Genomic DNA, 25,956 nt, shown 5'->3' with positions numbered 1-25,956 from the left:
CAGCAGCGCTAATCACTGTGTCACCGTGCTGCCCCGGGTCCCTGGCACTGTGAGACAGCAGTGCTAATCACTGTGTCACTGTGCTGCCCTGGGTCCCTGGCACTGTGAGACAGCAGTGCTAATCACTGTGTCACCGTGCTGCCCCGGGTCCCTGGCACTGTGAGACAGCAGTGTGAATCACTGTGTCACCGTGCTGCCCCGGGTCCCTGGCACTGTGAGACAGCAGTGTGAATCACTGTGTCTCCGTGCTGCCCCGGGTCCCTGGCACTGTGAGACAGCAGTGTGAATCACTGTGTCACCGTGCTGCCCCGGGTCCCTGGTACTGTGAGACAGCAGTGTGAATCACTGTGTCTCCGTGCTGCCCCGGGTCCCTGGCACTGTGAGACAGCAGTGTGAATCACTGTGTCACCGTGCTGCCCCGGGTCCCTGGCACTGTGAGACAGCAGTGTGAATCACTGTGTCACCGTGCTGCCCGGGTCCTGGCACTGTGAGACAGCAGTGTGAATCACTGTGTCACCGTGCTGCCCAGGGTCCCTGGCACTGTGAGACAGCAGTGCTAATCACTGAGTCACCGTGCTGCCCCGGGTCCCTGGCACTGTGAGACAGCAGTGCTAATCACTGTGTCACCGTGCTGCCCCGGGTTCCTGGCACTGTGAGACAGCAGTGCTAATCACTGTGTCACCGTGCTGCCCCGGGTCCATGGTGCTGTGAGACAGCAGTGTGAATCCCTGTGTCACCGTGCTGCCCCGGGTCCCTGGCACTGTGAGACAGCAGTGCTAATCACTGTGTCACCGTGCTGCCCTGGGTCCCTGGCACTGTGAGACAGCAGTGTGAATCACTGTGTCACCGTGCTGTCCCGGGTCCCTGGCACTGTGAGACAGCAGTGTGAATCACTGTGTCACCGTGCTGCCCCGGGTCCCTGGCTCTGTGAGACAGCAGTGTGAATCACTGTGTCACCGTGCTGCCCCGGGTCCCTCGCACTGTGAGACAGCAGTGCTAATCACTGTGTCACCGTGCTGCCCCGGGTCCCTGGCACTGTGAGACAGCAGCGCTAATCACTGTGTCACCGTGCTGCCCCGGGTCCCTGGCACTGTGAGACAGCAGTGTGAATCACTGTGTCACCGTGCTGCCCCGGGTCCCTGGCACTGTGAGACAGCAGCGCTAATCACTGTGTCACCGTGCTGCCCCGGGTCCCTGGCACTGTGAGACAGCAGTGTGAATCACTGTGTCACCGTGCTGCCCCGGGTCCCTGGCACAGTGAGACAGCAGTGCTAATCACTGTGTCACCGTGCTGCCCCGGGTCCCTGGCACTGTGAGACAGCAGCGCTAATCACTGTGTCACCGTGCTGCCCCGGGTCCCTGGCACTGTGAGACAGCAGTGCTAATCACTGTGTCACTGTGCTGCCCTGGGTCCCTGGCACTGTGAGACAGCAGTGCTAATCACTGTGTCACCGTGCTGCCCCGGGTCCCTGGCACTGTGAGACAGCAGTGTGAATCACTGTGTCACCGTGCTGCCCCGGGTCCCTGGCACTGTGAGACAGCAGTGTGAATCACTGTGTCTCCGTGCTGCCCCGGGTCCCTGGCACTGTGAGACAGCAGTGTGAATCACTGTGTCACCGTGCTGCCCCGGGTCCCTGGTACTGTGAGACAGCAGTGTGAATCACTGTGTCTCCGTGCTGCCCCGGGTCCCTGGCACTGTGAGACAGCAGTGTGAATCACTGTGTCACCGTGCTGCCCCGGGTCCCTGGCACTGTGAGACAGCAGTGTGAATCACTGTGTCACCGTGCTGCCCCGGGTCCCTGGCACTGTGAGACAGCAGTGTGAATCACTGTGTCACCGTGCTGCCCTGGGTCCCTGGCACTGTGAGACAGCAGTGCTAATCACTATGTCACCGTGCTGCCCCGGGTCCCTGGCACTGTGAGACAGCAGTGTGAATCACTGTGTCACCGTGCTGCCCCGGGTCCCTGGCACTGTGAGACAGCAGTGTGAATCACTGTGTCACCGTGCTGCCCCGGGTCCCTGGCACTGTGAGACAGCAGTGTGAATCACTGTGTCACTGTGCTGCCCCGGGTCCCTGGCGCTGTGAGACAGCAGTGTGAATCACTGTGTCACCGTGCTGCCCCGGGTCCCTGGCACTGTGAGACAGCAGTGTGAATCACTGTGTCACCGTGCTGCCCCGGGTTCCTGGCACTGTGAGACAGCAGTGCTAATCACTGTGTCACCGTGCTGCCCCGGGTCCCTGGCACTGTGAGACAGCAGTGCTAATCACTGTGTCACCGTGCTGCCCCGGGTCCCTGGCACTGTGAGACAGCAGCGCTAATCACTGTGTCACCGTGCTGCCCCGGGTCCCTGGCACTGTGAGACAGCAGTGCTAATCACTGTGTCACCGTGCTGCCCCGGGTCCCTGGCACTGTGAGACAGCAGTGTGAATCACTGTGTCACCGTGCTGCCCCGGGTCCCTGGCACTGTGAGACAGCAGTGTGAATCACTGTGTCACCGTGCTGCCCCGGGTCCCTGGCACAGTGAGACAGCAGTGCTAATCACTGTGTCACCGTGCTGCCCCGGGTCCCTGGCACTGTGAGACAGCAGCGCTAATCACTGTGTCACCGTGCTGCCCCGGGTCCCTGGCACTGTGAGACAGCAGTGCTAATCACTGTGTCACTGTGCTGCCCTGGGTCCCTGGCACTGTGAGACAGCAGTGCTAATCACTGTGTCACCGTGCTGCCCCGGGTCCCTGGCACTGTGAGACAGCAGTGTGAATCACTGTGTCTCCGTGCTGCCCCGGGTCCCTGGCACTGTGAGACAGCAGTGTGAATCACTGTGTCACCGTGCTGCCCCGGGTCCCTGGCACTGTGAGACAGCAGTGTGAATCACTGTGTCACCGTGCTGCCCCGGGTCCCTGGCACTGTGAGACAGCAGTGTGAATCACTGTGTCACCGTGCTGCCCTGGGTCCCTGGCACTGTGAGACAGCAGTGCTAATCACTGTGTCACCGTGCTGCCCCGGGTCCCTGGCACTGTGAGACAGCAGTGTGAATCACTGTGTCACCGTGCTGCCCCGGGTCCCTGGCACTGTGAGACAGCAGTGCTAATCACTGTGTCACCGTGCTGCCCCGGGTCCCTGGCACTGTGAGACAGCAGTGCTAATCACTGTGTCACCGTGCTGCCCCGGGTCCCTGGCACTGTGCGACAGCAGTGTGAATCACGGTGTCACCGTGCTGCCCCGGGTCCCTGGCACTGTGAGACAGCAGTGTGAATCACTGTGTCACCGTGCTGCCCCGGGTCCCTGGCACTGTGAGACAGCAGTGCTAATCACTGTGTCACCGTGCTGCCCCGGGTCCCTGGCACTGTGAGACAGCAGTGTGAATCACTGTGTCACCGTGCTGCCCCGGGTTCCTGGCACTGTGAGACAGCAGTGCTAATCACTGTGTCACCGTGCTGCCCCGGGTCCCTGGCACTGTGAGACAGCAGTGTGAATCACTGTGTCACCGTGCTGCCCCGGGTCCCTGGCACTGTGAGACAGCAGTGTGAATCACTGTGTCACCGTGCTGCCCAGGGTCCCTGGCACTGTGAGACAGCAGTGCTAATCACTGAGTCACCGTGCTGCCCCGGGTCCCTGGCACTGTGAGACAGCAGTGCTAATCACTGTGTCACCGTGCTGCCCCGGGTTCCTGGCACTGTGAGACAGCAGTGCTAATCACTGTGTCACCGTGCTGCCCCGGGTCCATGGTGCTGTGAGACAGCAGTGTGAATCCCTGTGTCACCGTGCTGCCCCGGGTCCCTGGCACTGTGAGACAGCAGTGCTAATCACTGTGTCACCGTGCTGCCCTGGGTCCCTGGCACTGTGAGACAGCAGTGTGAATCACTGTGTCACCGTGCTGTCCCGGGTCCCTGGCACTGTGAGACAGCAGTGTGAATCACTGTGTCACCGTGCTGCCCCGGGTCCCTGGCTCTGTGAGACAGCAGTGTGAATCACTGTGTCACCGTGCTGCCCCGGGTCCCTGGCACTGTGAGACAGCAGTGCTAATCACTGTGTCACCGTGCTGCCCCGGGTCCCTGGCACTGTGAGACAGCAGCGCTAATCACTGTGTCACCGTGCTGCCCCGGGTCCCTGGCACTGTGAGACAGCAGTGTGAATCACTGTGTCACCGTGCTGCCCCGGGTCCCTGGCACTGTGAGACAGCAGCGCTAATCACTGTGTCACCGTGCTGCCCCGGGTCCCTGGCACTGTGAGACAGCAGTGTGAATCACTGTGTCACCGTGCTGCCCCGGGTCCCTGGCACAGTGAGACAGCAGTGCTAATCACTGTGTCACCGTGCTGCCCCGGGTCCCTGGCACTGTGAGACAGCAGCGCTAATCACTGTGTCACCGTGCTGCCCCGGGTCCCTGGCACTGTGAGACAGCAGTGCTAATCACTGTGTCACTGTGCTGCCCTGGGTCCCTGGCACTGTGAGACAGCAGTGCTAATCACTGTGTCACCGTGCTGCCCCGGGTCCCTGGCACTGTGAGACAGCAGTGTGAATCACTGTGTCACCGTGCTGCCCCGGGTCCCTGGCACTGTGAGACAGCAGTGTGAATCACTGTGTCTCCGTGCTGCCCCGGGTCCCTGGCACTGTGAGACAGCAGTGTGAATCACTGTGTCACCGTGCTGCCCCGGGTCCCTGGTACTGTGAGACAGCAGTGTGAATCACTGTGTCTCCGTGCTGCCCCGGGTCCCTGGCACTGTGAGACAGCAGTGTGAATCACTGTGTCACCGTGCTGCCCCGGGTCCCTGGCACTGTGAGACAGCAGTGTGAATCACTGTGTCACCGTGCTGCCCCGGGTCCCTGGCACTGTGAGACAGCAGTGTGAATCACTGTGTCACCGTGCTGCCCAGGGTCCCTGGCACTGTGAGACAGCAGTGCTAATCACTGAGTCACCGTGCTGCCCCGGGTCCCTGGCACTGTGAGACAGCAGTGCTAATCACTGTGTCACCGTGCTGCCCCGGGTTCCTGGCACTGTGAGACAGCAGTGCTAATCACTGTGTCACCGTGCTGCCCCGGGTCCATGGTGCTGTGAGACAGCAGTGTGAATCCCTGTGTCACCGTGCTGCCCCGGGTCCCTGGCACTGTGAGACAGCAGTGCTAATCACTGTGTCACCGTGCTGCCCTGGGTCCCTGGCACTGTGAGACAGCAGTGTGAATCACTGTGTCACCGTGCTGTCCCGGGTCCCTGGCACTGTGAGACAGCAGTGTGAATCACTGTGTCACCGTGCTGCCCCGGGTCCCTGGCTCTGTGAGACAGCAGTGTGAATCACTGTGTCACCGTGCTGCCCCGGGTCCCTGGCACTGTGAGACAGCAGTGCTAATCACTGTGTCACCGTGCTGCCCCGGGTCCCTGGCACTGTGAGACAGCAGCGCTAATCACTGTGTCACCGTGCTGCCCCGGGTCCCTGGCACTGTGAGACAGCAGTGTGAATCACTGTGTCACCGTGCTGCCCCGGGTCCCTGGCACTGTGAGACAGCAGCGCTAATCACTGTGTCACCGTGCTGCCCCGGGTCCCTGGCACTGTGAGACAGCAGTGTGAATCACTGTGTCACCGTGCTGCCCCGGGTCCCTGGCACAGTGAGACAGCAGTGCTAATCACTGTGTCACCGTGCTGCCCCGGGTCCCTGGCACTGTGAGACAGCAGCGCTAATCACTGTGTCACCGTGCTGCCCCGGGTCCCTGGCACTGTGAGACAGCAGTGCTAATCACTGTGTCACTGTGCTGCCCTGGGTCCCTGGCACTGTGAGACAGCAGTGCTAATCACTGTGTCACCGTGCTGCCCCGGGTCCCTGGCACTGTGAGACAGCAGTGTGAATCACTGTGTCACCGTGCTGCCCCGGGTCCCTGGCACTGTGAGACAGCAGTGTGAATCACTGTGTCTCCGTGCTGCCCCGGGTCCCTGGCACTGTGAGACAGCAGTGTGAATCACTGTGTCACCGTGCTGCCCCGGGTCCCTGGTACTGTGAGACAGCAGTGTGAATCACTGTGTCTCCGTGCTGCCCCGGGTCCCTGGCACTGTGAGACAGCAGTGTGAATCACTGTGTCACCGTGCTGCCCCGGGTCCCTGGCACTGTGAGACAGCAGTGTGAATCACTGTGTCACCGTGCTGCCCCGGGTCCCTGGCACTGTGAGACAGCAGTGTGAATCACTGTGTCACCGTGCTGCCCTGGGTCCCTGGCACTGTGAGACAGCAGTGCTAATCACTATGTCACCGTGCTGCCCCGGGTCCCTGGCACTGTGAGACAGCAGTGTGAATCACTGTGTCACCGTGCTGCCCCGGGTCCCTGGCACTGTGAGACAGCAGTGTGAATCACTGTGTCACCGTGCTGCCCCGGGTCCCTGGCACTGTGAGACAGCAGTGTGTATCACTGTGTCCCTGTGCTGCCCCGGGTCCCTGGCACTGTGAGACAGCAGTGCTAATCACTGTGTCACCGTGCTGCCCCGGGTCCCTGGCACTGTGCGACAGCAGTGTGAATCACGGTGTCACCGTGCTGCCCCGGGTTCCTGGCACTGTGAGACAGCAGTGCTAATCACTGTGTCACCGTGCTGCCCCGGGTCCATGGTGCTGTGAGACAGCAGTGTGAATCCCTGTGTCACCGTGCTGCCCCGGGTCCCTGGCACTGTGAGACAGCAGTGCTAATCACTGTGTCACCGTGCTGCCCTGGGTCCCTGGCACTGTGAGACAGCAGTGTGAATCACTGTGTCACCGTGCTGTCCCGGGTCCCTGGCACTGTGAGACAGCAGTGTGAATCACTGTGTCACCGTGCTGCCCCGGGTCCCTGGCTCTGTGAGACAGCAGTGTGAATCACTGTGTCACCGTGCTGCCCCGGGTCCCTGGCACTGTGAGACAGCAGTGCTAATCACTGTGTCACCGTGCTGCCCCGGGTCCCTGGCACTGTGAGACAGCAGCGCTAATCACTGTGTCACCGTGCTGCCCCGGGTCCCTGGCACTGTGAGACAGCAGTGTGAATCACTGTGTCACCGTGCTGCCCCGGGTCCCTGGCACTGTGAGACAGCAGCGCTAATCACTGTGTCACCGTGCTGCCCCGGGTCCCTGGCACTGTGAGACAGCAGTTTGAATCACTGTGTCACCGTGCTGCCCCGGGTCCCTGGCACTGTGAGACAGCAGTGTGAATCACTGTGTCACCGTGCTGCCCCGGGTCCCTGGCACTGTGAGACAGCAGTGTGAATCACTGTGTCACCGTGCTGCCCCGGGTCCCTGGCACTGTGAGACAGCAGTGCTAATCACTGTGTCACCGTGCTGCCCCGGGTCCCTGGCACTGTGAGACAGCAGTGTGAATCACTGTGTCACCGTGCTGCCCCGGGTCCCTGGCACTGTCAGACAGCTGTGCTAATCACTGTGTCACCGTGCTGCCCCGGGTCCCTGGCGCTGTGAGACAGCAGTGCTAATCACTGTGACACCGTGCTGCCCCGGGTCCCTGGCACTGTGAGACAGCAGTGTTAATCACTGTGTCACCGTGCTGCCCCGGGTCCCTGGCACTGTGAGACAGCAGTGTGAATCACTGTGTCACCGTGCTGCCCCGGGTCCCTGGCACTGTCAGACAGCTGTGCTAATCACTGTGTCACCGTGCTGCCCCAGGTCCCTGGCACTGTCAGACAGCTGTGCTAATCACTGTGTCACCGTGCTGCCCCGGGTCCCTGGCACTGTGAGACAGCAGTGCTAATCACTGTGACACCGTGCTGCCCCGGGTCCCTGGCACTGTGAGACAGCAGTGTGAATCACTGTGTCACCGTGCTGCCCCGGGTCCCTGGCACTGTGAGACAGCAGTGCTAATCACTGTGTCACCGTGCTGCCCCGGGTCCCTGGCACTGTGAGACAGCAGTGTGAATCACTGTGTCACCGTGCTGCCCCGGGTCCCTGGCACTGTGAGACAGCAGTGTGAATCACTGTGTCACCGTGCTGCCCCGGGTCCCTGGCACTGTGAGACAGCAGTGTGAATCACTGTGTCACCGTGCTGCCCCGGGTTCCTGGCACTGTGAGACAGCAGTGCTAATCACTGTGTCACCGTGCTGCCCCGGGTCCCTGGCACTGTGAGACAGCAGTGTGAATCACTGTGTCACCGTGCTGCCCCGGGTCCCTGGCACTGTCAGACAGCTGTGCTAATCACTGTGTCACCGTGCTGCCCCGGGTCCCTGGCACTGTGAGACAGCAGTGCTAATCACTGTGACACCGTGCTGCCCCGGGTCCCTGGCACTGTGAGACAGCAGTGTGAATCACTGTGTCACCGTGCTGCCCCGGGTCCCTGGCACTGTGAGACAGCAGTGCTAATCACTGTGTCACCGTGCAGCCCCGGGTCCCTGGCACTGTCAGACAGCAATGCTAATCACTGTGTCACCGTGCTGCCCCGGGTCCCTGGCACTGTGAGACAGCAGTGCTAATCACTGTGTCACCGTGCTGCCCCGGGTCCCTGGCACTGTCAGACAGCAATGTTAATCACTGTGTCACCCTGCTGCCCCGGGTCCCTGGCACTGTGAGACAGCAGTGCTAATCACTGTGTCACCGTGCTGCCCCGGGTCCCTGGCACTGTGAGACAGCAGTGTGAATCACTGTGTCACCGTGCTGCCCCGGGTCCCTGGCACTGTGAGACAGCAGTGTGAATCACTGTGTCACCGTGCTGCCCCGGGTCCCTGGCACTGTCAGACAGCTGTGCTAATCACTGTGTCACCGTGCTGCCCCGGGTCCCTGGCACTGTCAGACAGCTGTGCTAATCACTGTGACACCGTGCTGCCCCGGGTCCCTGGCACTGTGAGAGAGCAGTGCTAATCACTGTGTCACCGTGCTGCCCCGGGTCCCTGGCACTGTGAGACAGCAGTGCTATTCACTGTGTCACCGTGCTGCCCCGGGTCCCTGGCACTGTGAGAGAGCAGTGCTAATCACTGTGTCACCGTGCTGCCCCGGGTCCCTGGCACTGTGAGACAGCAGTGCTAATCACTGTGTCACCGTGCTGCCCCGGGTCCCTGGCACTGTGAGACAGCAGTGTGAATCACTGTGTCACCGTGCTGCCCCGGGTCCCTGGCACTGTGAGACAGCAGTGCTATTCACTGTGTCACCGTGCTGCCCCGGGTCCCTGGCACTGTGAGACAGCAGTGCTAATCACTGTGTCACCGTGCTGCCCCGGGTCCCTGGCACTGTGAGACAGCAGTGTGAATCACTGTGCCACCGTGCTGCCCCGGGTCCCTGGCACTGTGAGACAGCAGTGCTAATCACTGTGTCACCGTGCTGCCCCGGGTCCCTGGCACTGTGAGACAGCAGTGCTAATCACTGTGTCACCATGCTGCCCCGGGTCCCTGGCACTGTGAGACAGCAGTGTGAATCACTGTGTCACCGTGCTGCCCTGGGTCCCTCGCACTGTGAGACAGCAGTGTGAATCACTGTGTCACCGTGCTGCCCCGGGTCCTTGACACTGTGAGACAGCAGTGTGAATCACTGTGTCACCGTGCTGTCCCTGGTCCCTGGCACTGTGAGACAGCAGTGTGAATCACTGTGTCACCGTGCTGCCCCGGGTCCCTGGCGCTGTGAGACAGCAGTGTGAATCACTGTGTCACCGTGCTGCCCCGGGTCCCTGGCACTGTGAGACAGCAGTGCTAATCACTGTGTCACCGTGCTGCCCCGGGTCCCTGGCACTGTGAGACAGCAGTGCTAATCACTGTGTCACCGTGCTGCCCCGGGTCCCTGGCACTGTGAGACAGCAGTGCTAATCACTGTGTCACCGTGCTGCCCCGGGTCCCTGGCACTGTGAGACAGCAGTGTGAATCACTGTGTCACCGTGCTGCCCCGGGTCCCTGTCACTGTGAGACAGCAGTGCTAATCACTGTGTCACTGTGCTGCCCCGGGTCCCTGGCGCTGTGAGACAGCAGTGTGAATCACTGTGTCACCGTGCTGCCCCGGGTCCCTGGCGCTGTGAGACAGCAGTGTGAATCACTGTGTCACCGTGCTGCCCCGGGTCCCTGGCACTGTGAGACAGCAGTGCTAATCACTGTGTCACCGTGCTGCCCCGGGTCCCTGGCACTGTGAGACAGCAGTGCTAATCACTGTGTCACCGTGCTGCCCCGGGTCCCTGGCACTGTGAGACATCAGCGCTAATCACTGTGTCACCGTGCTGCCCCGGGTCCCTGGCACTGTGAGACAGCAGTGCTAATCACTGTGTCCCTGTGCTGCCCCGGGTCCCTGGCACTGTGAGACAGCAGTGTGAATCACTGTGTCACCGTGCTGCCCCGGGTTCCTGGCACTGTGAGACAGCAGTGTGAATCACTGTGTCACCGTGCTGCCCCGGGTCCCTGGCACTGTGAGACAGCAGTGTGAATCCCTGTGTCACCGTGCTGCCCTGGGTCCCTGGCACTGTGAGACAGCAGTGTGAATCACTGTGTCACCGTGCTGCCCCGGGTCCCTGGCACTGTGAGACAGCAGTGTGAATCACTGTGTCACCGTGCTGCCCTGGGTCCCTGGCACTGTGAGACAGCAGTGCTAATCACTGTGTCACCGTGCTGCCCCGGGTCCCTGGCACTGTGAGACAGCAGTGTGAATCACTGTGTCACCGTGCTGCCCCGGGTCCCTGGCACTGTGAGACAGCAGTGTGAATCACTGTGTCACCGTGCTGCCCTGGGTCCCTGGCACTGTGAGACAGCAGTGTGAATCACTGTGTCACCGTGCTGCCCTGGGTCCCTGGCACTGTGAGACAGCAGTGTGAATCACTGTGTCACCGTGCTGCCCCGGGTCCATGGTGCTGTGAGACAGCAGTGTGAATCCCTGTGTCACCGTGCTGCCCCGGGTCCCTGGCACTGTGAGACAGCAGTGCTAATCACTGTGTCACCGTGCTGCCCCGGGTCCCTGGCACTGTGAGACAGCAGTGCTAATCACTGTGTCACCGTGCTGCCCCGGGTCCCTGGCACTGTGAGACAGCAGTGCTAATCACTGTGTCACCGTGCTGCCCCGGGTCCCTGGCACTGTGAGACAGCAGTGCTAATCACTGTGTCACCGTGCTGCCCCGGGTCCCTGGCACTGTGAGACAGCAGTGCTAATCACTGTGTCACCGTGCTGCCCCGTGTCCCTCACACTGTGAGACAGCAGTGTGAATCACTGTGTCACCGTGCTGCCCCGGGTCCCTGGCACTGTGAGACAGCAGTGTGAATCACTGTGTCACCGTGCTACCCCGGGTCCCTGGCACTGTGAGACAGCAGTGCTAATCACTGTGTCACTGTGCTGCCCCGGGTCCCTGGCACTGTGAGACAGCAGTGCTAATCACTGTGTCACCGTGCTGCCCCGGGTCGCTGGCACTGTGAGACAGCAGTGTGAATCACTGTGTCACCGTGCTACCCCGGGTCCCTGGCACTGTGAGACAGCAGTGCTAATCACTGTGTCACTGTGCTGCCCCGGGTCCCTGGCACTGTGAGACAGCAGTGCTAATCACTGTGTCACCGTGCTGCCCCGGGTCCCTGGCACTGTGAGACAGCAGTGTGAATCACTGTGTCACCGTGCTGCCCCGGGTCCCTGGCACTGTGAGACAGCAGCGCTAATCACTGTGTCACCGTGCTGCCCCGGGTCCCTGGCACTGTGAGACAGCAGTGCTAATCACTGTGTCTCCGTGCTGCCCCGGGTCCCTGGCACTGTGAGACAGCAGTGCGAATCACTGTGTCACCGTGCTGCCCCGGGTCCCTGGCACTGTGAGACAGCAGTGCTAATCACTGTGTCACCGTGCTGCCCCGGGTCCCTGGCACTGTGAGACAGCAGTGTGAATCACTGTGTCACCGTGCTGCCCCGGGTCCCTGGCACTGTGAGACAGCAGTGCTAATCACTGTGTCACCGTGCTGCCCCGGGTCCCTGGCACTGTGAGACAGCAGTGCTAATCACTGTGTCACAGTGCTGCCCCGGGTCCCTGGCACTGTGAGACAGCAGTGCTAATCACTGTGTCACCGTGCTGCCCCGGGTCCCTGGCACTGTGAGACAGCAGTGCTAATCACTGTGTCACCGTGCTGCCCCGGGTCCCTGGCACTGTGAGACAGCAGTGTGAATCACTGTGTCACCGTGCTGCCCCGGGTCCCTGGCACTGTGAGACAGCAGTGCTAATCACTGTGTCACCGTGCTGCCCCGGGTCCCTGGCACTGTGAGACAGCAGTGCTAATCACTGTGTCACCGTGCTGCCCCCGGTCCCTGGCACTGTGAGACAGCAGTGCTAATCACTGTGTCACCGTGCTGCCCCGGGGTCCCTGGCACTGTGAGACAGCAGTGTGAATCACTGTGTCACCGTGCTGCCCCGGGTCCCTGGCACTGTGAGACAGCAGTGTGAATCACTGTGTCACCGTGCTGCCCCGGGTCCCTGGCACTGTGAGACAGCAGTGTGAATCACTGTGTCACTGTGCCACTTGCTGAACAGCTTCCTTCTTGAACTGCAGTCCATTCTTTGGAGCCCTGATTACAGTGAGAAATCATTCACATTTCTCTGTGTCTGAAGTGATATTTTTGATTTGATTTATTACTGTCACATGTATTAACATACTGTGAAAACTATTGTTTTTTGTGCACTATACTGACAAAACGTAATGTTCACAGAGAAGGAAGGGAGAGAGTGCAGAATATAGTGTTACCGTCATAGCGAGGGTGTAGAGAAAGATCAACTTAATACAAGGTAGGTCTATTCAAAAGTCTGACAGCAGCAGGAAAGAAACTGTCCTTGAGTCGGTTGGTCTGTGACCTCAGACTTTTGTATCTTTTTCCCGATGGAAGAAGGTGGAAGAGAGAATGTCCGTGGTGCCTGGGGTCCTTGATGATGCCGGCTGCTTTTCCTGAGACAGCGGGAAGTGTCGACAGAGTCAATGGATTCGAGGCTGGTTTGCCTGATGGATTGGGTTTCGTTCATAACCTTTTGTAGTTTCTTAGAGTCATAGCGTCATAGAGCTTTACAGCATGGAACCAGGCCCTTCGGCCCAACTTGTCCATGCTGACCTTTCTGTGAAATCTCTAAGCTTGTCCCAATTGCCCACATTTGGCCCATATCCCTTTATACCCATCTTACCCATGTAACTGTCTAAATGCTTTTTAAAAGACAAAATTGTACCCGCCTCTACTACTGCCTCTGGCAGCTCATTCCAGACACTCACCACCCTCTGTGTGAAAAAATTGCCCCTCTGGACCCTTTTGTATCTCTCCCCTCTCACCTTAAACCTATGCCCTCTAGTTTTAGACTCCCCTACCTTTGGGGGAAAAGATATTGACTATCTCGCTGATCTGTGCCCCTCATTATTTTATAGACCTCTATAAGATCACCCCTCAGCCTCCTATGCTCCAGAGAAAAAGTCCCAGTCTATCCAGCCTTTCCTTGTAACTCAATCCATTAAGTCCTGGTACCATCCGAGTAAATCTTTTCTGAACTCTTTCTAGTTTAATAATATCTTTCTATAATAGGATGACCAGAATTGTACACAGTATTCCAAGTGTGGCCTTACCAATGTCTTGTACAACTTCAACAAGACGTCCCAACTCCTGTATTCAATGTTCTGACCGATGAAACCAAGCATGCCGAATGCCTTCTTCACCACTCTGTCCACCTGTGACTCCACTTTCAAGGAGCTATGAACCTGTACCCCGAGATCTCTTTGTTCTGTAACTCTCCCCAACACCCTACCATTAACTGAGTAAATCCTGCCCTGGTTCAATCGACCAAAATACATCACCTCACATTTATCTAAATTAAACTCCATCTGCCATTCGTCAGCCCACTGGCCCAATTGATCAAGATCCCACTGCAATTGGAGATAACTTTCTTCACTGTCCACTATGCCACCAATCTTGGTGTCATCTGCAAACTTACTAACCATGCCTCCTATATTCTCATCCAAATCATTAATATTCAGGACACATAGCAGTGGACTTGAAGTGTTGGGCAGAGCAGGAGCCGTACTAAGCTGTGATACAACCAGAAAGAATGCTTTCTATGGTGCATCTGTAAAGATTGGTGAGAATCGTAGCTGACATGCTGAATTTCCTTAGTCTTCTGAGAAAGTAGAGGCATTGATGGGCTTTCTTAACTATAGTGTGAGCATGGGGGGACCAGGGCAGGTTGTTGGTGAGCTCGACAACTAAAATCTTGAAGCTCTCGACCATTGTTCCCGTTGATGTGTTCAGGGGCATGTTCTCCTTTACGCTTCCTGAAGTCGATAACAATCTCCTTCGTTTTGACATTGAGGGAGAGATTATTAGCATCGCACCAGTTCACCAGATTCTCTGGCTGGAACTTTACCACTTTGCCCACCACAAAATTGGAGTGGGTGAGAGGCCAACAATGGAAATGGCCATTGACCTCGGGCAGGGATTTCCAACCTCGCTCCGTAAAACATAAGAACATAAGAAATAGGAGCAGGAGTAGGCCATCTGGCCCTTCGAGCCTGCCCCGCCATTCAATAAGATCATGGCTGATCTGTCATGGCTCAGTTCCACATTCCCGCCCTCTCCCCATAACCCTTAATCCCCTCGCTTATCAAAAACCCATCAACCCGCTTCTTAAAAATATTTAGCGAGGCAGCCTCCACCACTTCAACGGGCAGAGAATTCCAGAGATTCACCACCCTTTGAGTGAAGAAGTTCCTCCTCAACTCCGTTCTAAACCGCCCCCCCTTTATCTTGAGGCTGTGCCCCCTAGTCCTACTGTCCTTTCTGAGCGGGAAGAGTCTTTCCACCTCTATCCTATCCATCCCATTCATCATCTTATACGTCTCAATGAGATCTCCCCTCATTCTTCTAAACTCTAACGAGTACAAGCCTAGTTTATTCAGCCTCTCCTCATAGCTCAACCCCCTCAACTCCGGTATCAGCCTAGTAAACCTCCTCTGCACTCCCTCCAAGGCCAAAATATCCTTGCGTAAGTGCGGCGACCAAAACTGCACACAGTACTCCAGCTGCGGCCTCACCAATGCCCTATACAGCTGCAGCAAGATCTCCCTACTTTTATATTCAATCCCCCTCGCTATGAAGGCCAGCATCCCATTCGCCTTCCTGACCACCTGCTGCACCTGCAAGCTGGGTTTTTGCGACTCATGCACAAGGACCCCGAGGTCCCTCTGCACTGTCGCCTGCTGCAGTTTTTCGCCACGTAAGTAATAGTCCTTCCTACCATTATTCCTACCAAAGTGGACCACCTCACACTTGCCAACATTAAATTCCATTTGCCATTTCCTGGCCCATTCGGCCAGCCTATCTAGATCCTTCTGCAGACTCTCCACACCCTCCGTGCAATTTGCCGTTCCACCAGTCTTGGTGTCATCAGCAAATTTCGACACCCTACACTCGGTTCCCTCCTCCAGATCATCTATATAAATGGTAAATAGCTGAGGCCCCAGCACCGACCCCTGGGGCACTCCACTAGTCACCAACCGCCAATCCGAATAGCACCCATTGACCCCCACTCTCTGCCTCCTATTTGACAACCAATCCTCTATCCACGCTAACACCCTACCCCCAACTCCATGTCCCCTGACCTTCTGCAATAACCTCTTGTGAGGTACTTTGTCAAACGCCTTCTGAAAATCAAGAAAGACCACATCCACCGGCTCTCCTCTATCCACCGCCCTAGACACATCCTCATAGAACTCCAGTAAATTTGTCAGACACGACTTCCCCTTAACGAAACCGTGCTGCGTCTGCTCTATCAAGCAATTCCCCTCAAGATGCCTAGCTATTTCCTCCTTGATGACGGATTCTAACATTTGCATGTCTTTCCTGTCATCTGTCTCATCATTGTTTGAGATCTGACCCACTATAAAATTGAATTTTGGGGAATTTGGCCACACAGTCATTGGTGTATAAGGAATACAGTAGGGGACGGAGAACACAGCCTTGTGAGGCACCAGTGTTGAGGATGATCGTGAAGGAGGTGTTGTTGCCCATCCGTACTGATTGTGGCCTGTGAGTTAGGAAGTTAAGGAACCAGTCACAGAGGGAGGAGCCGAGACTCAGGCCATGGAGTTGGAGACGAGTTTTGTGGAATAATGGTGCTGAAGGCTGAGCTGTAGTCAATAAATAGGAGTCTGATATAGATGGCCTTGTTATCTAGGTGTTCCAGAGTTGAGTGCAGGGCCAGCGAGTGGACCTGTTGCGACAGTAGGCGAACTATAGTCAATGAAATGAGATAGCGAATCCGGTGAACTGGTGCGGTGACAATAATCTCTCCCTCAATGTCAGCAAAACAAAGGAGATTGTCATCGACTTCAGGCAGTGTAAAGGAGAACATGCCCCTGAACACATCAACAGGGACAAAGTAGAAAGGGCCGAGAGCTTCAAGTTTCTAGATATCCAGATCACCAACAACCTGTCGCCCCCCAGTGCCAACACAATAGTTAAGAAAGCCCACCAATGCCTCTACTTTCTAAGGATGAGAGATTAGCTGACACCAGCACATAGTCAAACAGATTGAATTAAAATCACAGGCTTTCAAATTGCTGCTCCTTCATCAGGTGAAGTGGAGAGAGGTGTGCCGGCTAAGAATATATCGGCAGAGTTATGATAGCCCTCCACTCACATGGAGCCAGAGGAAATGGGTGAGGTATTAAATGAGTACTTTGTGTCAGTATTCAACAAAGAGAAGAACTTAGAACATAGAACATAGAACATTACAGCGCAGAACAGGCCCTTCGGCCCACGATGTTGCGCCGACCAGTTAAAAAAAAAACACTGACCCACTAATCTAAACCAATCCCTTTTCGTCCATAAACCTATCCACGGATCTCTTAAACGCCCCCAAACTAGGCGCATTTACAACTGCAGCAGGCAGGGCATTCCAATCCCTCACCACCCTCTGGGTAAAGAACCTACCCCTGACATCCGTCCTATAACTACCCCCCCTTAATTTAAAGCCATCCCCCTCGTGCTAGATTTCTCCATCCGAGGAAAAAGGATATCACTGTCCACCCTATCTAAACCTCTAATCATCTTATATGTTTCAATAAGATCCCCTCTTAGCCGCTTTCTTTCTAACGAAAACAACCCCAAATCCCTCAGTCTCTCCTCATAGGACCTCCCCTCCATACCAGGCAACATCCTGGTAAACCTCCTCTGCACCCTCTCCAAAGCCTCCACATCCTTCCTGTAATGTGGGGACCAGAACTGCACACAATACTCCAAGTGCGGACGCACCAGAGTTGTGTACAGTTGCAACATGACGCTGCGACTCCTAAATTCAATCCCCCTACCAATAAACGCCAAGACACCGTATGCCTTCTTAACAACCTTATCTACTTGATTCCCAACTTTCAGGGATCTACGTACACATACACCTAGATCCCTCTGTTCATCCACACTATTCAAAGTGGATGATGAGTCTGGGAAAGGATGTGTAGATAGTTTGAGTCATGTTGAGATCAAAAAGGAGGAGGAATTGGGGCCCTTGAGAAACGTTAATGTAGACAAGTCCCCAGGGCCTGATGGGATATACCCCAGAATACTGAGAGAGACAAGGGAGGAAATTGCTGGGACCTCAGGAGGAATCTTTGTTTCCTCACTGGCTACAGGGGAGGTCCCAGAGGATTGGAGAATAGCCAATGTTGTCCCTTTGTTTAAGAAGGATAGCAAGAATAATCCAGGTAATTACAGGCTGGTGAGCCTTACATCAGCGGTAGGGAAATTATTGGAGAGGATTCTTCGACACAGGATTCACTTCCGCTTGGAAATAAGTGGACGTATTAGTGAGAGGCAAAATGGTTTTGTGAAGGGGAGGTTGTGTCTCACGAACTTGATTGAGCTTTTTGATGAAGATGATTGCTGAGGGTAGGGGAGTGGATGTTGTCTACATGGACTTCAGTAAGGCCTTTGACAAGGTCCCTCAGGACAGAAGCTCTAATACAGACAGGAAATACACAGTAAATGGCCGAACACTTTAGAGTATTGATAGGCAGAGGGATCTGGGTGTACAGGTACACAGGTCACTGAAAGTGGCAATGCAGGTGGAGAAGGTAGTCAAGAAGGCATACGGCATGCTTGCCTTCATCGGCTGGGGCACTGAGTTTAAAAATTGGCAAGTCATGTTGCAGCTTTATAGAACCTTAGTGAGGCTGCACTTGGAATATAATGTTCAATTCTGGTCACCACACTATCAGAAGGATGTGGAGGCTTCGGAGAGGGTACAGAAAAGATTTACCAGGATGTTGCCTGGTATGGAGGGCATTAGCTATGAGGAGAGGTTGGAGAAACTTGGTTTGTTCTCACTGGAACGATGGAGGGTGAGGGGAGACCTGATAGAAATCTACAAGATTATGAGAGGCATGGACAGAGTGGATAGTCAGAAGCTTTTTCCCAGGGTGGAAGAGTCAGTTACTGGGGGCACAGGTTTAAGGTGTGAGGGGCAAGGTTTAAAGGAGATGTACGAGGCAGAGGATGATGGGTGCCTAGAACTTGCTGCCGGGAGAGGTAGTGGAAGTGGATACGATAGTGAGTTTTAAGGGGCGTCTGGACAAATCCATGAATAGGATGGGAATAGAGGGATATGGTCCCTGGAAGGGGAGGGGGTTTTAGTTCAGTCGGTACAGGTTTGGTGGGGCAGTGCAGTAATTTTCTTTTTTCTTTGTTCTTTGAAAAAAGTCCCAGTCTATCCAGCCTCTCCTTATAACTCAATCCATCAACTCCCAGCAGCATCCTAGTAAATCTTTTCTGCTCTCTTTCTAGTTTAATAATACCCTTTCTATAATAGGGTGACCAGAATTGCATACGGTATTCCAAGTGTGGCCTTATCAATGTCTTGTACAACTTCAACAAGACGTCCCAACTCCTGTATTCAATGTTCTGACCAATGAAACCAAGCATGCTGAATGCCTTCTTCACCACTCTGTCCACCTGTGACTCCACTTTCAAGGAGCTATGAACCTGTACCCCGAGATCTCTTTGTTCTGTAACTCTCCCCAACACCCTACCATTAACTGAGTAAATCCTGTCCTGGTTCAATCGACCAAAATGCATCACCTCGCATTTATCTAAATTAAACTCCAGCTGCCATTTGTCAGCCCACTGGCCCAATTGATCAAGATCCCGTTGCAATTGGAGATAACTTTCTTCACTGTCCACTATGCCACCAATCTTGGTGTCATCTGTAAACTTACTAACCATGCCCCCTATATTCTCATCCAAATCATCAATATAAATGACAAATAACAGTGGGCCCAGCACTGATCCCTGAGGCACACCACTGGTCACAGGCCTCCAGTTTGAAAAACAACTCTCTCCAACCCACCCTCTGGTTTCTGTCAAGAAGCCAATTTTGTATCCATTTAGATCCCTCACCCTGGATCCCGTGAGATTTAACCTTATGCAACAACCCACCGTGTGATATTATTTCAAAGTCCATGTAGATATTGTTGACTGCACTGTGTAAGAAACAATACTTTTCACTATTTCCAAATGCATGTAACGACAATAAACCAAATCAAGAAGTGTAGAGAATGGGTCTTCCCAGGTTCCTGAAATCAAGACTGGATTCAATGGGCTACATGACCTGCTATTGCTCAGAGTATTGAGAAATGGATAGATTGAATTTCAATGGCCTGGCAGGAAGAACAGTTGATTACAATATCAGCACCTTTCATTGCTTTCTTTTGTTCTGCAGTTTGTCCCGAGGGGTGTGGTATGTCGGCCATTGCGAGGGGAATGTGACTTGCCAGAATCCTGTTCCGGTATCTCGTCCACTTGCCCCATTAATTCCTATCTGAAAAATGGCTACACATGCGACGATGGACGTTTATTCTGTAACCAAGGGGTCTGTCAGTCTGTGGATAAACAGTGCAAAGATATTTGGGGTAACAGTGAGTATTTTTTTTATTCATTTGTGGGACACAGACATCACTGGCTAGCCAGTGTTTATTGCCCTTGAGAAGGTGGGGGTGAGCTGCCTTCTCGAATCGCTGCAGTCCGTGTTCTGTGGGTTGACCCACAATGCCGTTAGGGAGGGAAGTCCAGGATTTTGACCCAGTGACAGTGAAGGAACGGTCGATATATTTCCAAGTCAGGATGGTGAGTGGTTTGGAGGGGAACTTGCAGGTGGGGGTGTTCCCATGTATCTGCTGCCCTTGTCCTTCTAGATGGAAGGGGTCGTGGGTTTGGAAGGTGCTGTCTAAGGAACGTTGGTGAATTGCTGCAGTAGATCTTGTAGATGGTACACACTGCTGCTACTGAGTGTTGGCGGCGGAGGGAGCGGATGTTTGTAGATGTGGTATCAATCAATCAGGCTGCTTTGTCCTGGATGGTGCCGAGCTTCTTAAGTGTTGTTGGAGTGCACTCATCAAGGCAAGTGGGAAGTATTCCATCGCAATCCTGACTTGTGCCTTGTAGATGGTGGACAGGCTTTGGGGAGTCAGGAGGTGAGTTATCCGCCGCAGTATTCCCAGTCTCTGACCTGCCTTGTCACCGCTGTGTTTATGTGGTGAGTCCATTCGGGTTTCTGGTCAGTTGAAGCCCCAATGATGACAGTTGGGGATTCAGTGATGGTTACACCATTGAATGTCAAGGGGCGGTGGTTAGAGTGTCTCTTATTGGTGATGGTGTGGTGTGAATGTCACTGCCAGTTGTCAGCCCAAGCCTGGATATTGTCCAGATCTTGCTGCATTTGAACATGGACTGTTTCAGTATCTGAGACATTGTGCAATCATCGGTGAACATCTCCACTTCTGACCTTATGATGGCGGGAAGGTCATTGACGAAGCAGCTGAAGATTGTTGGGCCTCGGACACTACCCTGAGGGACTCCTGCAGAGATGTCCTGGAGCTGGGATGACTAACCGTCCACAACCACAACCACCTTCCTATGTACCAGGTATAACTCCAACCAGTGGAGAGTTTGTCTCCCCAATACCCATTGATTCCGGTTCACTTGGGCTCCTTGATGCCACACTCAGTTGAATGCAGTGTTGATGTTAAGGACTGTCACTCTCACTTCCCTCTGGAACTCACCTCCTTTGTCCATGTTTGAACCAAGGCTGTAATGAAGTCAGGATCTGAATGACCCTGACATAACCCAAACTGGGCGTCACTGAGCAGGTTATTGCTGAGCAGGTAAAGTTTGATAGCACCGTCGATGACCCCTTCCATCACTTTACTGATAATCGACAGCAGACTGATTGGGTGGTAATTGGCCAGGTTGGATTTGTCCTGCTTATTGTATACAGGATATGCCTGGGCAATTTTCCACATTTGTTGGATAGATGCCAGTGTTGTAACAGTACTGGAAGAGCTTGGCTAGGGAAGTGGCAAGTTCTGGAGCACAAGCCTTCAGTACTATTACTTCTGTTATGGGCAAAGTTTTAGAACGTAGAACACTACAGCACAGACAGGCCCTTCGGCCCACAAGTTGCACCGATCATCTCCATACCTACCAGGCCATAGAACTATCTGTAACTCCCAATCCCATTAAATCCCATATACTCATCCAGAAGTCTTTTAAAAGACCCCAGCGAGTTCGCCTCCACCACCACTGACGGCAGCCGATTCCATTCACTCACCACCCTCTGAGTGAAAAACTTACCCCTAACATCTCCTCTGTACTTTCCTCCAAGCACCTTAAACCTGTGTCCTCTAGTAGCGACCATTTCAGCCCTGGGAAATAGCCTCCGAGAATCCACCCTATCTATTCCTCTCAACATTTCATAAACCTCTATCAGGTCGCCTCTCAACCTTCGTCTCTCCAGGGAGAAGAGTCCCAGCTCCCTCAACCTATCTTCATAAGGCATGCCTCCCAAACCAGGCAACATCCTTGTAAATCTCCTCTGTACCCTCTCAATATCTTCCACATCCTTCCTGTAGTGAGGCGACCAGAACTGCGCACAGTACTCCAAGTGGGGTCTGACAAGGGTCTTATAAAGTTGCAGCATTACCTCCCAACTCCTAAACTCAATCCCTCGATTAATGAAGGCCAGTACACCATACGCCTTCTTGACCACATCCTCCACCTGCGAGGCTGATTTAAGAGTCCTGTGGACCCGGACCCCAAGATCCTTCTGCTCTTCAACACTACTAAGACTCCTACCCTTGATATTGTATTCCTTCATCCCATTGGTCCTGACAAAATGGACCACTACACATTTATCTGCATTGAAGTCCATCTGCCACTTCTCTGCCCAGTCCTGCATCCTATCAATGTCTCACTGCAACTTCTGACATCCCTCCAGACTTTCCACAACACCACCAACCTTCGTATCGTCAGCGAGCTTACTAACCCATCCCTCCACTTCCTCATCCAGGTCATTTATGAAAATGACAAACAGCAAGGGTCCGAGAACAGATCCCTGGGGCACTCCACTGGTGTCCGACCTCCATTCAGAAAAAGACCCATCCACAACCACTCTCTGCCTTCTGCAGGCAAGCCAGTTCTGGATCCACAAGGCCAAAGCCCCTTGGATCCCATGCCCTCTCATCTTCTCAAGAAGTCTTGCATGGGGGACCTTATCAAACACCTTGCTGAAGTCCATGTAAACCACATCCACCGCCCTTCCTTCGTCAATGTGTTCAATCACATTTTCAAAGAACTCAACTGGGCTCGTAAGGCACGACCTGCCCTTGACAAAGCCATGCTGACTATTCCTGATCATTCTAAACTTTTCTAATTCCTCATAAATCTTGTCCCTTAGATTCCTCTCCATCAACTTACCAACCACTGAGGTCAGACTCACTGGTCGGTAATTTCCCCGGGCTATCTCTGTTCCCTTTCTTCAAAATAGGAACCACATCCGCAATCCTCCAATCCTCCGGAACCTCTCCCGTTTCCATCGACGACGCAAAGATCATCGCCAGGGGCTCTGCAATCACTTCCCTCGCCTCCCACAGTATCCTGGGGTACATCCCATCTGGTCCCGGCGACTTATCTATCTTGATAGAATTCAAAAGTTCTAACACATCCTCTTCCTTAATATCCACATACTCAATCTTTTCAGACTGCCGCAAACCTGTAGTACAATCTCCCAGATCAGTTTCCACTGTGAATACTGAGGCAAAGTACTCATTAAGCACCTCTGCCATTTCTTCTGGTTCCACACAGACCTTTCCCCCTTCACCTTTTATAGGTCCTATCCCTTCTCTTCTCATCCTTTTACCTTTCACATATTTATAGAAGGCCTTGGGATTCTCCTTAATCTTACCCGCCAAGGTCTTCTCATGACCCCTTCTGGCTCTCCTAATTTCCTTTTTAAGCTCCTTTCTACAAGCCTTATACTCCTCTAGATCCTTAACATCTCCTAGCTCTCTGAACCTTTTTTTCTTCCTGACCAGGTTCACCACAGCCTTCGTGCACCACGGTTCCCGCGACCCACCAAAACCCCCCTGTCTCATCGGAACGTTATCGTGCAGAGCTCCAGTCAAACATTCCTTGAAAATCTGCCACCTTCCTTCAGTACTTTTCCCCAAGAACACCTCCTTCCAGTTTACTTGCCAAGGAAAGGATTATAAGGGATAGGATTTATAATCATCTAGAGGGAAATAAATTGATTAGGGATAGTCAACACGGTTTTGTGAAGGGTAGGTCGTGCCTCACAAACCTTATCGAGTTTTTTGAAAAGGTGACCAAAGAGGTGGATAAGGGTAAGGCAGTTGACGTGGTGTATATGGATTTTAGCAAAGCGTTTGATAAGGTTCCCCATGGTAGGCTATTGCAGAAAATGCAGATGCATGGGATTGAGGGTGATTTAGCAGTTTGGATCAGGAATTGGCGAGCTGATAGAAGACAGAGGGTGGTGGTTGATGGGAAATATTCAACCTGGAGTTCAGTTACAAGTGGTGTACCTCAAGGATCTGTTTTGGGGCCACTGCTGTTTGTCATTTTTATAAATGACCTAGATGAGGGTGTAGAAGGATGGGTTAGTAAATTTGCTGACGACACCAAAGTTGGAGGAGTTGTAGACAGTGAGGATGGATGTTACAGTTTGCAGAGGGACATAGATAAGCTGCAGAGCTGGGCCGAGAGGTGGCAGATGGAGTTTAATACGGAAAAGTGTGAGGTGATTCACTTTGGTAAGAGTAACAGGAGTACAGAATATAGGGCTAATGGAAGGACTCTTAGTAGTGTTGACGAGCAGAGAGATCACGGGGTACATGTGCATAGCTCCCTGAAAATTGGCACCCAGGTTGATAAGGTTGTTAAGAAGGCGTACGGTGTGTTCACTTTTATTAGAACATAGAACATTAGAACATAGAACATTACAGCGCAGAACAGGCCCTTCGGCCCACGATGTTGCGCCGACCAGTTAAAAAACAATGGCCCACTAACCTAAACCAATCCCTTTTCATCCATAAACCTATCCACGGATCTCTTAAACGCCCCCAAACTAGGCGCATTTACAACTGCAGCAGGCAGGGCATTCCAATCCCTCACCACCCTCTGGGTAAAGAACCTACCCCTGACATCCGTCCTATAACTACCCCCCCTTAGTTTAAAGCCATGCCCCCTCGTGCTAGCTTTCTCCATCCGAGGAAAAAGGCTATCACTGTCCACCCTATCTAAACCTCTAATCATCTTATATGTTTCAATAAGATCCCCTCTTAGCCGCCTTCTTTCCAGCGAAAACAACCCCAAATCCCTCAGCCTCTCCTCATAGGATCTCCCCTCCATACCAGGCAACATCCTGGTAAACCTCCTCTGCACCCTCTCCAAAGCCTCCACATCCTTCCTGTAATGTGGGGACCAGAACTGCACACAGTACTCCAAGTGCGGCCGCACCAGAGTTTTGTACAGTTGCAACATGACGCTGCGACTCCTAAATTCAATCCCCCTACCAATAAACGCCAAGACACTGTATGCCTTCTTAACAACCTTATCTACTTGATTCCCAACTTTCAGGGATCTATGTACACATACACCTAGATCCCTCTGTTCATCCACACTATTCAAAGTCCTCCCGTTAGCCCTATACTCAACACATCTGTTATTCCTACCAAAGTGAATTACCTCACATTTCTCTGCATTAAACTCCATCCGCCACCTCTCGGCCCAGCTCTGCAACCTGTCTAAGTCTTCCTGCAAACTATGACACCCTTCATCACAATCTACCACACCTCCGACTTTGGTGTCATCAGCAAATTTACTGATCCACCCAACTATACCCTCATCCAGATCATTAATAAAAATCACAAACAGCAGTGGCCCCAACACAGATCCCTGGGGCACACCACTCGTAACCGAACTCCATGATGAATAATTACCATCAACCACCACCCTCTGTCTCCTATCCGCTAGCCAATTCCTAATCCAGTTCCCTAGATCACCCCCAATCCCATACATCTGCATTTTGTGCAGAAGCCTACCATGGTGAACCTTATCAAACGCCTTACTAAAATCCATATACACCATGTCCACTGCCTTACCCCCATCCACCTCTTTGGTCACTTTCTCAAAAAACTCAATAAGGTTAGTAAGGCACGACCTACCCGCCACAAAACCATGCTGACTATCTCCAATCAACTCATTACTCTCCAAATAACTATAAATCCTATCCCTAATAATTTTTTCCAAAACCTTGCCCACAACAGAAGTGAGACTCACCGGCCTATAATTCCTGGGGAAGTCTCTGTTCCCCCTCTTAAACAATGGGACAACATTCGCTATCCTCCAATCTTCCGGTACTATACCAGAGGCCAACGACAACCTGAAGATCAGAGCCAGAGGCTCTGCAATCACTTCTCTTGCCTCCCAGAGAATCCTAGGGTAAATCCCATCCGGACCAGGGGACTTATCTATTTTCAGACCCTCCAGAATATCCATCACATCCTCCTTATCAACTGTAACACTGTCAATTCTACTCCCCTGCAACCCAGTGTCCTCCTCAGGTATATCCATGTCCCCCTGCGTGAACACCGAAGAGAAATATTGGTTCAATGCTTCACCAATCTCCTCCGGTTCCACACACAACTTCCCTCTGCCGTCTATAACTGGCCCTAATCTTGCCCTAACCAACCTT

General features: G+C 53.8%; 1 protein-coding gene across 1 annotated transcript in view; it reads left to right on the top strand.

Moving 5' to 3' along the window:
• LOC145337726 (disintegrin and metalloproteinase domain-containing protein 12-like) overlaps positions 1–25,956 on the top strand; it is a 221,099-nt gene that overhangs the window by 154,694 nt on the left and 40,449 nt on the right. The window contains exon 13 of the mRNA XM_080182564.1: positions 19,627–19,822. Within this exon, the coding sequence (XP_080038690.1) occupies positions 19,627–19,822 (196 nt within the window). The remainder of the gene's footprint in view (positions 1–19,626; positions 19,823–25,956) is intronic.

This window comes from Carcharhinus amblyrhynchos, unplaced genomic scaffold (genome assembly GCF_965287045.1).
Source record: "Carcharhinus amblyrhynchos unplaced genomic scaffold, sCarAmb.v2.hapA scaffold_67, whole genome shotgun sequence".
Taxonomy (NCBI): Eukaryota; Metazoa; Chordata; class Chondrichthyes; order Carcharhiniformes; family Carcharhinidae; genus Carcharhinus; species Carcharhinus amblyrhynchos.
Note: the sequence above shows the minus strand (reverse complement) of the source record. Positions and strands in the feature narration are given on the sequence as shown.